This window comes from Daldinia caldariorum, assembly GCF_022478825.1.
Source record: "Daldinia caldariorum strain CBS 122874 unplaced genomic scaffold F4812scaffold_6, whole genome shotgun sequence".
Classification (NCBI taxonomy): Eukaryota; Fungi; Ascomycota; class Sordariomycetes; order Xylariales; family Hypoxylaceae; genus Daldinia; species Daldinia caldariorum.
Window position 1 is genome coordinate 1,127,956 of NW_025953042.1, and position 13,299 is coordinate 1,141,254.

Below are 13,299 nucleotides of genomic sequence, written 5' to 3' on the forward strand. Positions count from 1 at the left end.
GGGAGAATGGCTGCTCTGACCTATTCACATTCCCGTCGACTGCCATTTAGAAAGAGACAAAAAAAACCAATCCCACCACCTTCATTTTCGGTACATAGGTATTGATGATAACAATAACATAATCATCGTCTCCGACGACTTAGAAACGGCTGAAATGATCCGTCAACCTCCTTCCCTTCGTCAGGACATTCACGTTCCACAGGCTCCAAAGCGTAGCAAACAGATGAATTTGATAGGGTATAAAAACAAACGGCGGAAGCAGAGCCTAACCGGAACGCCTCGTTAATTCGCAAAAATGATAGATATTCCTTCCTGAATCGCGCATGGGGATATCTACGCCTCCAGCACGACTTTTGACTCGTTTAATAGCGATGTTGGGCTTTGTCGTAACGGTTCAAGTTCCGTATGATTCGACTCGGCTGCGATCTCGCTCTTTCCATCATTAGCCACCTGAACGCTGCCACGAGCGCCCCTAACGAGTTGGCCCGCTTCGACTCTATCCTGGATCATCTCATCCAAAATACGGCTCATTTCATCGACACTCGTCGTCCTTTTTCTAATCGGTGACTGACCTTTAGATGGTGGATCAGGGAGAGCCCCTTGGGGCGGTGGGCTTGCTGCCTGTTCGTATAGGAGAGAGGACCTAATCTCGCACCTCGAAGTATCAATTCCCTCGGCGGCATCCCTCGACCGAGCTGCGTTGCGCAGAGCTATCAACATTCGGTCTTTGTCTTCGAGCCTCGCCCTCAACTCCGCGATCTCGGCGTCTTTCTCCCTAATCAGCGTAGAAACACTATGATCTTCTCCGACCATAATGCCCTTGTGCGGCGCCGAGAATCCACTCGAGGTCCGTGACGAGCTAGCACGCCGTGCTTGTAAGAGACGTTTCTCAAGGGTGGCGATATATCGGTTCTTATCGGCGAGATCTGCCTGTAATGCCTGATTCTGTGCCTGCAAGGACGCCGTGCCGTCACCGTATTCACCTATACTATCCTCCTCGTCGTTTGACGCCTGATCATCTAGGTTAGAGCGTCGTTTCCTGATTGATCTCCGACCAATGGTGGATGACGAAGAAATTATAGAACCCGGTCTTTCCAGTATCGAGTAGCCACCGTTGGATGTGGCAATCGATGTTCGCAAAGACCCCTGAGAAAACCTAGGGTGCATTCCAAGCGAACTAAACGTTCCACCTGTGTTAACCCCTGTGGACTTTGAGCTGAGGATTAATCGGTTCAAATGATCGATACGCTCCTTCAGCGCCGTGCGTGCAAGTTGCATTTCCAACATCTGCTCCTCGTGTCTTGCTTCCTCTTCCTTTTTCCGAGCGAGCTCTTCCTCCTCGTCTTTCTCCTTTTCCTCGTCCTCGACTTTGTTGTTACCCGACTTGGCCTGTGCCTCCAGCTGACTTCGGAGTTCCTGAATCTCCATCCGGTAACGTTCCAGGAGAACTCTCGCTCCCCCCTCTCCACCGGCGCCGAGGGCTTCTTCAGCTCGTTTGGCGTGGCTGACAATACTGTTCTTGGCTCTTGAAGCGAATTTGAGCGTATTCAACGTTTCGGTCGCATGACTATTTGCGGAAGCCGCACTATTGGCTGCGCCCGTCTGGATTGTACACAGAATACTCACTAACGAGTTTCCAGAGAGGGCTCCTTGGAGAAGTCTCGTTAACTTGCTATCTCGGTAGGGTAGGTGCTTTGCATCCTTATCTCCTCCTTTGCCCTCCCTTTCCTTGTTTTCTGAAAGCTTAGATATGACCGTGCCTAGCGTTAGCAAACTTTTGTTGATATGAGAACCTTCAGCCCGGCGTTCCTTCGATTCGGCAGCCTTTTCTGAGCCAGCTAAATCGATTAAGCTGAGTGTGGAAACACGAACACCACCTGGAAGTATGCCTGAGCGTTTGCTCTCTGCGCCAGAGCCGCCAGGAATGCGCTCTCTACTCTCAACAACGATCTGGACGACCGCGTGACTTCGTGAACTCCTGGCGTTGAACTGCGTACTCGCCGTCCTTCGTGCTTGATCACCACGGGCGATCACTCGCAAGAGTTGAGTCGGGCTCTGGACGATTTCTTCCTTCAAGGGTGTAGCATAAACACCTCGTTTGCTATCTTCCCGTAACTTGATCTCTTCTTGCGCGCCCGCACCAGCACCATTGCCGCTGGCCATACTTAGGAGATCGTGAATTCGTTCGTTGTAAATTTCTAGATAGCTGACACGTAGCAGGAATTCCCGAGATGGAGTTTCGCGGATATATGAGAAAATGTCCGTTATGGCCAGCGGGATCACGCCAGGTGACGATGCAGTTCCCTGCATGGAGAAAGTCTTTCCAGTACCCGTCATACCGTAGGCAAATACGGTACCGTGATATCCTTCCATAACCCGACGAACTAAGCGTTTAGCAATGTGATCATAGACTCTGCTATTATCGTCATGTGTCGTGAAGACATTATCTAGAAGCTCATCAGTCTCGTGGTCAACATTTAACGGGGTTCTAGCACGCTCACCATAAAAATAATCGCCTCCCTCACGGCCGCGATAGGCTACTAATGACCGACGGCCATCTACCATCCATTCGCCTTCGGCTTTGTTGTTACCGTTGCCTCCGGCGTCTGGCCTAACCCTAACACTAACAATGACGTTCCCCTTACCATCAATTCCTTTGGAACTATGTCTGTCGCTGGTTGAAGTACCCGCCGCATCGGCTAGATCATCATAGGTTGTGGCCGATGTCGAGTACGAATCCTGAGCGGAACTACTTCGACTATGCGGCGGAGATGAAACACTAATAAACCCATCTGAGTGTCTCGCACCAGCGCCGCCCATAAGCGATTTGCCATCTGCGCCACCGTTTAATAAGCTCGGGGCGCTGCTCCCTGTAGCTAACTTGGACGCTGGTTGCGGGGTGCGCGCCTTTCTCGCAGGTGTAATCGATCCAGACAAGGGACTCGGAGGGTGGGTTGCGGTGCGCCTCGGTGGTTGAGGGAACGAGTTTATACTGACAGTTTTTCTAATTGACTTTCCAGCGCTATTTACTCCATGAGTGCTCTTTGGGATCGGTAGCGCCGTGGTGGGCGCAGGGGACGGAGGAGGCCCGGAATATGTGTTTGCTGAGGGTGCTCGAAGGCCACTTCTGGGCGAGGCTGGAGTGCCGCTGGGAGTTGCTAAGCCACCGGTGCTCTTTCGCGTCTTCGGGACGGGTAGAACTGGAAGAGTACTTCCAGATGTGCTATTCGGAGCACGCGACCTAGGCAATGCGGTCGCCATGATGACAATGATGTAGAATGTCTATGCCCTAGCACAAGACGAGCAAAATATTCGTTCGACGGCGTTACTTTCGTATCAAATGCGATCTCGCGAAGTTCGGGGCACCTATCGAATATCGCTGGCGAACCGGATCGGAGATTCGAATTGTCGAATGGGAGATTATAAGATCAGAAGCATCCTTTGCGTCTCATACTTGAAGTCTTCGCCGACAGGTAATTTTCGGAATGCGCGCGCCTCGGTTTTTTTTTCGGTCTTCGAAAAAGCGATTGGGGTTCAGTAGCGATTAGTATAATTAGGGGGCCGAGCCGATTCTCCTGCGGTAACCAAGCGATGCGCCCTCGAAACTCAGGAGAGATCTCGAAATGTATTATCAGTAAGATAAGTTACCCGAGAATCCCCCACGTATGAGCAAGAATCTAAGCCAGCGTTTTTGAAGGTATTAAGTTACTCTAAGATGTCAATACGTCAGATATTCAAATGTTGTAAGAGACCCTACGTTATGTATAAAGATATGCTAACAGATGGACTTACTCTATCCGTAAGCTAAGCAGATAGATATGTGAATGTACGATTGGTATCGCAGTGTCGAATCCCGATCGAGAATGATAGACGTCTTCAATTGGGGGGGTATCTTAGAAGTCAAAGAACAAATTACCGGAAACCGACGGTGGAAGGATCCAGCAATTCCTGGTTTCACGGGACGGTAACGGATACAAAGAACAAATGAGACTAGATCGGTGGTTGGTACTTTTGTCGCGGCTTGCTGTGTAATCTAGTTTTCTTGATTGAGGACCTTATGGTATGATAGAGCCGAGACACCGAGTTCTCAGAGACACCGCGTAGTCGTTTCTATTTTGAGGGCAAGATGAAAAAAAAAGAAAGAAAAAGCAAAAGATCGTGTGTCCAGGTGTGTCCAGGTAGGTATCGCAGAAGTAGATTTTGGGGTATGTGAGAAAATAAAGTAAAAAATAAAAATCAAAATAAAAAGAGAGAGGTATCCAAGGTTACAAAATTAAGCAAGTACGTTCGGTAAGTACGTGAATTAAAACGAAAGAAGCTACCTCAAGCAGAACAATGAACGCTCTCAAAAGAGTATTCGCAAAAGTTTGGAAGCTAAGGTTCGCGAACTCCCAGCGGAGAGGAGGAACGAGATAGGTTGTAACTTGTGGAAAGTGCTTTCTCTCAATGCTCCCATCCGTCCTGCCGTCTCTATGGAAGTTACCAACCTTGAAAAGTGGTCAAGGCTTTTAACGGTTGGGCTGCTTTAGGTTTGGCGCGGGTTCGGGTGGGATGAGAAAGAGGATGGCAAAGCCAGAAGCTCAACTCTAGGGTAGGCAAGTACCTTGTAATATTTAAGTTGCACATATTATACCTAACCTGTCGGTGTACATCAAGGTCGAAGCTGCTTACATTCAGTACCTCTATGCAATTGCCAAGCTCTGTGCTCAAGTACATGTACTAGACAACCTTAAAAGTCAAGCTAGGCATTGTACTTCCACTAGGTATCTACTACCTTTGTGCCTACTTAAGATACATACATAATGTAAGTAATCCGCAATATTTAACGCGGCTAACCTTCAACTTACTTCTTCCTTCTCTTCTTTGACCACGACCACGAGGAATTTCCCTCCCATGATGCAGCACGACTCGAGACGAAAAAAGGAGAACGAACAATTGTTGTCTATTAGGTATCACAGGGCTACAGGCTACAGCAACCAAATGACGGCCTAGGATGTACAACTAGTATTTTCATCCTTTCCCTCATTAACCAACCCCTGATACAACCTGGACCAATACAGTACTTCAGATGCAAATTAGAGCCAAGATTGCCTGTAGGGGTTTGCACAATCACGGGCCATTCTCCAAGTATGGTCTCCAGATCCAGGGATTGGACAAGCACGCTTTTCGCCGACAAGGCCCCCCCTGTCGTCTGTGATAGAGGCTTCGTCTTCTATTCGAAGAGAAAGTACATAGTACACAGCTTCCGCGTATTGAAATATCCAACAGGCTCGAGTTTAGGTGATCTTCTTTCGCCTCCATTCACAGTTCTTTGGCTCTGAAATCTCGTCAGCTTGCGCGATTCCTACGCACATTTACATTCATGTCTTACTTGCTCGTGGCAATTCCGAGCAAAAAAACGGTCTCTCGGTTGTGGCTGGCGCGAGCTGCTTAGCTCTAGAATCAAAGACAATTGGAAACCATTAACGCCACTATTGGCATTGCTTTTCTTCTCCCTTCTCTTACAAGTTACAGGGCAGGACAAACATCTGCTAAAATGCCACAAATTACAATTCTCAGACTTCTTGACTTAGCACCTTGGTCGAACCCCCTTTATTATCATATCAGAGAGGTGCGCTAGTTGGTAGGGCTACCACTCGTCGAGAATCGTCAATTGAACGTGTCTTCCACGAGAGAGCTGCCAAACCTTTCTGCCGGGCTAACAGGGCTATATCGGACCCCTGGCTACGCCAATTACTGGCGGAATAGTTTCCCCTTTGGACAATGCCTTCGGTACTTTGGATGTTAGCAATCGTAAGAGATCAGGTTTTTTTTTTGGTTTTTTTTTTCCTTCATAAACGTTACATATCTCATCGAAATACGCTTATCCCCCATTCCCAAGTCGTTGACGGTTCCTTCCCCATGATCCGCTATTTTGTGCGTATGTGAGTTACTTGCATTCATGCTTTGTTGCGGATCAGTAATAGGCATTGTATTCGTTGACCCAAACAGGCTACATACCCGCCTAGGTACGATATTTGGACCTCCTGCAAGAGCGGGAGTTACAGTTGCAGATGCAATGGAACTTCACCTACGCAGGCACAGCTGCCGACCTCGAACTGCCGTTTTTTTCTACCTCTTTTTTCCTACCTCTAGCAGGTAGGTACGCAGCATGAGAGAGACTATTGACAGACTACTACAAATCTCTAAGACCGTCTAAGCCTCAGTTGGTTTCGAGAGAAATTCTACTAAAGTATGACGGCGAATGGCAAAGTGGGGAGAAATCATTTGGGCAAAAAAGCTTTTAAGTGTCCATCTGTGCCTCCCCCACGATCAACCGTTAATCTGAGCTCAGGGGTCCTTTTTACGCGCATTCACTAGTTTTTCTCATCACAGCTCAGCCATGTGGTACTTATCGTACATAACATTGGCTCATTGGTTTGAGATCTTCAATGATTCAATATGCGTCGAAACAACCGATAATGATGGTAATTTCGGAATTTAGCCACCCATGCTATCGCTTCGCAGCTGATCGCTTCGGTAAGATTTTTTGGGTCTGTGCCCGCGCATCGTGTAAGCACTCTATGTGCTCTAATGTGCTGATCGCTCAACTTTCATTACTCTGTAAAGGAATAGGTTGCATGGACTATACCGTACAAGGGGCTCCGCCTATGCACTTCATCCCACTTTTACGTACCACATTTTCATACCATGGAGATATGTACGTGATTAAATCTGACAGTCTGTGCAGCGACGCAATATTAGCACGCTCTAATCTGTGATATTGGAATTACGCGCTGCGGTCTCCGCCTGTAAAAGCACGAGCATTTTCATCATCCCGCTCCTCCAACTACTATGGTAACGAAGCCTTATTATGCGGTTGAGATGCGCAGCTAGCTCATTGCGCAACCAACCGAGAGCCAAGTATTTTCGGGAACCAACCGTCAGGGGAATTTTTCTTTTCGGAAAAAAATACTGGGCTTTCTTTCTTTACTCCCGTTCTCTAATCTACACACATACAATACAGAAATAACATACCGAATACTGCCTTTATGGCTCATCAACCGAGAGGAATGGGGGTATAAAAAACGAATTATGAACCTGGGTCCCCCAATGACGGAAAATTCCTATCGTCAAAGCGAAAACTCCATTTAGATTGCATATGGTTATGTTAGTCCATTGGGGTGGGTTATTGCTAAGGGTTCGTTTATCCGTATTATACCATTTATTATTATTAAACTTGCAAAATACATTTACACCTAGGCTTATATGCTTACCTAAGGTACCTAATAAGCAGTGTTGGATAAGACCCCTTCCCTTATGAAATGAGTTAAAAATTATCTTCGTCCTAATATATAGCCTATCTGCCCAGGCGGGTTTCATAATGATAGGGGTTTATCCAAGTTTTTTATATAATGCATACCTAGGTATGAGCGGCATGTGAAAAATACTGGTCGATTCTAACGTCGTATGTACTACTATATACGACTACCTACCTAACCTACCTAACCTTAGGTAGGGTAGGTACCTGGTATGCATTTTACAATAGGAATCATGCCACTGATCTGCAATGCCATCATCTCGTTGATAATCGCCTTTTAGGGCAGTTAAGCTAAAAATAAAAGACCGACGCTGACTTTTTTTTTTCTCGATGTTTTCTTTACTTCTTTACAAAGCGTGGAGATAATAGGGATGATATAATCTATTTCTAATTACGAAGTACTAGGTAAGCAAGAGATAGGTAGGTAAGTTAGGTAAGTACCTAGATAATTAATCATATCCATTGTATTATAGGTAGTTAACGCATCCGAGGATACGGGCCGCCCCAGTCTTGCCTCTAGACCCCTATTGTATCAGCGATAGAGGTAAGGGTATATCATATACCTTACTACCGTGTATATGAGGCTGCTACCAGTCGCGTCGTACAGCCGTTTCAACTTCTGAGAGAGAGAGAGAGAGAGAGAGAGAGAGAACGCATAAAGAGCTTGCATATATGCTAGGCGCGTGGATCATGGAATCTTCCGAAGGGTCCTTGTCTAGATTGTCCCTCAATACGTATGTGCGTATGTACACACACTACGCACCAGCATACAGGGATTGATCGTTCGCCCTGCTCGGAGAGTCTCATGGCCTTGTTTAGTGTTTTTCTTTTTTGGTTTGTTCCCGGGAATCTGGCTATGTCGCGTTTGATTTATCGTTTCTTGTTCTGCAGATGCAAGATATAGGCGTGTCAGAAAATGTGACCGACTGACTGACTGCTTCATGCATGTATCTTGTATGTTAAATATGTACTTAATGCATGCCAGTTGATCGCTCTCTGAGCGCCACCTGATCATCCCAGTTGATCGTGTTCTATCTACTAGGTATGTAAGTGTAAGCGTTCTTATTTCGGGTGTGGCCCTCCAGATCACCGTTGATGCTTGGGAGTGATCACAACACAACTCTTCTGATCTACCGGGGATCCCGCGAATCAATCTGATACCGGGGCCGCCGTTACGTTTCAGCCTTTACTGTTTCACATATTCTGCTCGCGGGTTTCTAGTCAATGTATACCATCTCATCCAAATGCTCATACCCCGTCTGATCATAGCGTTAGTTCTGGCAGTGTCGTGGCGCTGTTCATTTTTGCATTGGCGGCTTCATCCACTAAATGACCGGGTTTGTGGGGGTTTCAACTCTAGAACGCCATGATTGAAACCTTGCGTTTTCTTTGTGTGCCTGGGCAAGCGCTAAGTCAAGCAAACCGACCTGGAAACTCCATCGTCGCCCCAATCGTATGATGTTTCTCTCTTGCATCAAAATATATACTACCGGATCCGATCGTGCCGTATCGAACCCCAGATAGGTTTGGTTACTCTAGGCAGTGTTGTATGAACGGGCGTGTGCCCAAAACAGTTGGCCGGCGAGGGGTGGCGATTTCATCCGGTAGGTATGGGAGGGGCGTGTCGCGCAAGACCTCATAGGGCACGTATCCCGCGGCCGACGCTTCGGGTGTCGAAAACCTCGACCAGGCCAGACCCGACCGCCTCCTGCAAGATCCAGTCGAACGAAAGCCCGTAGAACTGCCTCCACTTTCTGGTCTGTCCAGGTAAGATACTCGCGAACTCTCCCCGCGAGCGCCTAGCCGCGTAGTGCGCTTCTTCTTTGGCGATCCCGCCGTTCCACCGCTCCCTAAGCACAGTCTCAGGTGCTTCGCGGAACCGCGACTTGCCTAGCAGGGAGACGAGGTGTTCGAGCGCAGAGGACAGAAGCTTTAGGAATGTGCCGTTTCCAGGCACGGCAAGTCGGAGCTCGGTGCCGGTGGCGTCGAGCCGAGATGCGCCAAGTAAGCCACCGCCATTCCCGCCAGCCTTATGGACTACACCCTCACCCCCTACGGCGCCAAGCGAGCCGGTTGGTTGTTTTGAGATAATATCGAGGGATGTAAGTGTTACCTTGTCCTCCGGTCGCGAATACAGGTTCGTATTATGGGACGCAGAGCCATAGTGCGTTGCACCAGTGTTGTTTGCTATAAGAAACCCGGCCCTGATAAGTTGATCTACCTCTGGCGCACGAAGCGCATTCGGCCCAAGTGCTTGAACCCCCGGATTCTCTTTTAGAAGCCTAGCCAGGCTATCTTTGACATCCTTATCCAATATCGTGGAGTCCTTCACCAGCTGTTCAAAGTCTGCGGCGAGTATCACAGTCTCGCCTATGTCTCCCCTCCCAGGAACGACGACTTTGCGGAGAAATCCACTGCGCGCGAGCTCTGCGATTTCCCGCTCTACCGCGCTTGGCGAAGAGAGTAGGGCTTGTATATGCGGCACGGTGACGACCGGAGGTAGGCGTTTCCGATAGTTGAGGACTTCCGCGATCCTGGTAGAGTTCATTCCAGCGGCTTGTTCGGGCATGGGGGAGAACATATGGCTGCGGATATACAAGATGGCTTGAGGAACGTCGCGCAAATTCAAATCGGTCGCTAGGGCTTTGACAAGACCATAGTCATCGAGTTTATCATTAAAGAAATCGTCCACACCATCTTCATCTTCTGCTAACGATTTCCCACGTTTGGGTACAGGTTTGCGACGAGGCAGCGAAGAAGTCCATGCGGATGGCGAAGACGAAGATGAAGACGAAGACCGTTTTATGCTGGGCTTCTTAGAAGACTTCTTAACCCGGCCGGAGCCGCCTAAGATCGACCTCAAACTCATTTCTAGCAGAACAAATCATGAGGAATGTCAAATGCCCCCCTCTAGAAAAAGATCGATCTACGGTTATGATATAATGGTTAGATGGTTAGGTGAGTTTAACCTTGGCTCAAAGATATGTGGCAAAGATATGCGGCTCGAAGATATATGTAATAACTAGGCAGTAGGCAGCTACACTATGATGTAGGTACATGGACCTCATCTATCTCAACGAATGAGATTCTAGTATTATGTGGAACTCTTGGTCTGTGGCGGTATCTCCGATGAGAACAAGTGTGATTGGTTGCAATAACTTGTAACAAAGCCAGCCGAAAGGGGTTCATCGTTTACGCTAATCCGGATTCGGCTTTTTATGAATAACGAAACCGTGACATTATGAAGCTTCAAAAAGTCTGCTCCTCACAAGTCAAACTGCTTCACTTAATAGTCTGTCTCTTGTTTTTAAGGCTACAAGATATAAGTTTGTCTGATGCTGGAAAACAACAAAAGGGTGTCGGATATCTATATTGTGACTCATTTGCATCCAGTGTAGAAGGTATATAATATGCAGCGATCCGAAGAGCATACCAAGGAACTCCCGGTCTGTTTTTTGCTCCATCCCTTTGCCTAAAACATAGGTACCTACCTACACAGTCGGTTGCTTTATTCGAGATGGCACCACTTATCATTCTAATACGCCACGGCGAAGCTCTACACAGTAAGTATTTACCTCGTACTCTACCTTTGAAGCAACTTCTAACAGATTATATAGATATTGCTGATAAGTCATCCCCAATCAATTTGGCTGTGGAATAATAGGGGCCTAACATGATAGACACACGAATGGGAGCTACCGGATCCAGTCCTGACTGAAAAGGGTATAGAACAATGCAAAGCTCTCGCAGAAAAACTCGAGTCGAGTTTCGACTTTGCCCCGGAACAGTGCCGCATAGTTGTGAGCCCCTTAAGAAGGACGTTGCAGACGGTGCAATGCGGCCTACAGTGGCTTCGAAACCGTGGAGTCCCTACCGAAGTTCGTGCGGAATGGCAGGTATGCATAGCGCGTCATTGAAAAACCTGTCCGCTCGGATGCTAATCATATGCAGGAAACCACAGATAAACCTTGTGACATTGGTGATGATCCCGAAGTGATCAAGCATGAATGGCCCGACTTCGATTTTTCGACTTTAGACCCAGTCTATCCGCAGAAGACCGGTCTATACGAAAACTCAGAAGAGGCCTTCAAGAGGAGGGCATCATTTGCCAAACAATGGCTCTTTGAACGGCCCGAAAAGTGCATCATCGTTGTCACGCACTCGGGGTTCTTAAGGAGACTCATCAATGGGCCGAAATATGAAAATGTAGAGTATAGAACATATGAACTTGTCAAAGAAGAGGATGACCTAAAACTCAACGAGATCGACAGATATGTCTTTGATCAAGCATAGAGTCTCCTGATTCCACAAGGGTTATAAGACAAGTCGAAGACATTAGGGTGCGAATCAATGGTATTTATTGCAAGGGGGAGAAACAGATGTTCCCCTCGCTCGGAGGAATGACTAGTTGCAGCGTATTATAAGTAGGGGCCTGGCCTGAGGGACGACAATGATTTTCTGCAATAAGAGACGACTTATTACTCAAAATCATTAATTGGGTATGGTCACAGAGCTAGTAGTATGAAGCAGACACAATATAATCCAACCGACTTTGCGTGCATTTGATGAAGCGAAACGCCGTATCCGATGACACGTGTCGCCCAATAGAGAATCGAATGAAACGCAAGAGACGCAAGAGACTGTTAAGAAATGCAGCCAGCAGACTGCAAATCGTAATGTCGCCGAGGATTACCATAGGAATCCGATGTTTGGCAAATATCGTATTCCCTCAAACGAACGGCATGTCATATTCTCGCACTAGACTCAGCCTTGAAGACGGTGAAGATTATTCGTCTCTGAGCAAATCATAGAATCGGCTGTGCTGATGAATGTATGAAAAAAGAAGAAAACGAGTAAAAATTCATCCCTCACAGAAAATTGGTTACGTGACCCTTGCTTCTTACGTAACAGGCCCTAATGCTAAGTCGATCAAAAGACCCTTAAGAATGTTAAGGGATTATCATTGGTCAAATTTGGGAGTGCTCTGCACATATCCCAATTCCAACACTTGTACGTACTTGAGTACCTAACCTACCTAGGTACAGGTAGCATCAATACGTCCATACAGACTTGAAATTTTATGTATGCAACTCTCTTGTTCAACAAAACAATCCCTTTTCATTGTTCTACATGATTCCGACCTTCCGGTTACTACCAACCTAAAATTCTCGATAAGCATTCTAGATGCGATTTTAAAGATGGGCAATAAATAAGCCCATCGATATGAATGTGACTTATTAGTCACATACTTCAGTCGGGCACTTTACGACTTTACGGAATTGCCCAATGCCCATAATATTACTTTGGTGTGGTGAGCCTGACGTCATTTAGCTTTGAAGGAACGACTAAGAAATCTCGAACCAAAGAAAACCACCGAATCTCTATGCCATTCACTTTCCCATAAACAACAACCTTGATGGCTATTTAGGCACTTGGCACTTGGTTGTTGGTTGCGTTCTGACGAACATGAGAACAGTAGTAATGAAAAGTAGAGCGGCAGATTGACCGAAGGATCTTTCCCTTCCATCACCGTCGGCTCCCCCCCTTGCTATCTCCACCTGACGCTTCGTGATGGCTTCCTGCAGTTCAACCCCAGCGCAAGTGATCTTTAACAAACCCTGGGGCCGAGACGGTCGAGAGCGGGGAGTGCATGCTATTTAGGCAAGTGTGGAAAGCTGATCACTGTCGTGTGCCCGTATAGTGGCCATATTTGTGGCGCCTAGGTTGTTATGTCCCACGATGTCTCACTTATTCAAGCTCGTCTCTCCACGATTAACTTCTTACACGTGCGGAATCCGGAGCTATGATTCGTCGCCTATTGTCAGTTTTCAGCCTCGTGGATAGGAAAACTAACTATCGCTAATAACTAATTTAAGAACCCCATGAGCTAACTAGCTGCTTCCGCTTGTCCTAGGGTTTTAAAGGGACTACCAGGAAGACGATGTTGGGGAATCTTACCGAATAATGTCATGATTCCTGTTTTTCTTCTTCTTCTTCAC

The 13,299-nt window shown here is 47.2% G+C and overlaps 3 protein-coding genes across 3 annotated transcripts; 1 reads left to right on the forward strand and 2 right to left on the reverse strand.

Moving 5' to 3' along the window:
• Nucleotides 1-333: 333 nt before the first annotated feature.
• F4812DRAFT_450766 (kinesin-domain-containing protein) lies at nucleotides 334-3,261 on the reverse strand (the record flags this gene model as incomplete). Its single annotated transcript, XM_047936129.1, has 2 exons — nucleotides 334-2,447; nucleotides 2,502-3,261. The coding sequence occupies 2 exons, from the start codon at nucleotides 3,259-3,261 to the stop codon at nucleotides 334-336; spliced, it is 2,874 nt and encodes a 957-aa protein (XP_047791225.1).
• Nucleotides 3,262-8,625: 5,364 nt separating this feature from the next.
• Nucleotides 8,626-10,291, reverse strand: F4812DRAFT_351405 (serine-threonine protein kinase 19-domain-containing protein). The gene has a single exon (XM_047931735.1). The coding sequence runs from the start codon at nucleotides 10,167-10,169 to the stop codon at nucleotides 8,937-8,939; it is 1,233 nt and encodes a 410-aa protein (XP_047791226.1). The 5' UTR covers nucleotides 10,170-10,291; the 3' UTR covers nucleotides 8,626-8,936.
• Nucleotides 10,292-10,817: 526 nt separating this feature from the next.
• Nucleotides 10,818-11,593, forward strand: F4812DRAFT_458436 (phosphoglycerate mutase-like protein; the record flags this gene model as incomplete). Its single annotated transcript, XM_047937364.1, has 3 exons — nucleotides 10,818-10,863; nucleotides 11,030-11,196; nucleotides 11,252-11,593. The coding sequence occupies 3 exons, from the start codon at nucleotides 10,818-10,820 to the stop codon at nucleotides 11,591-11,593; spliced, it is 555 nt and encodes a 184-aa protein (XP_047791227.1).
• Between the last annotated feature and the right edge of the window lie 1,706 nt (nucleotides 11,594-13,299).

Excerpts from the sequence above, each read along its gene's own strand:
- F4812DRAFT_351405 (XM_047931735.1), bottom strand. The coding sequence starts at position 10,169 with ATGAGTTTGAGGTCGATCTTAGGCGGCTCCGGCCGGGTTAAGAAGTCT.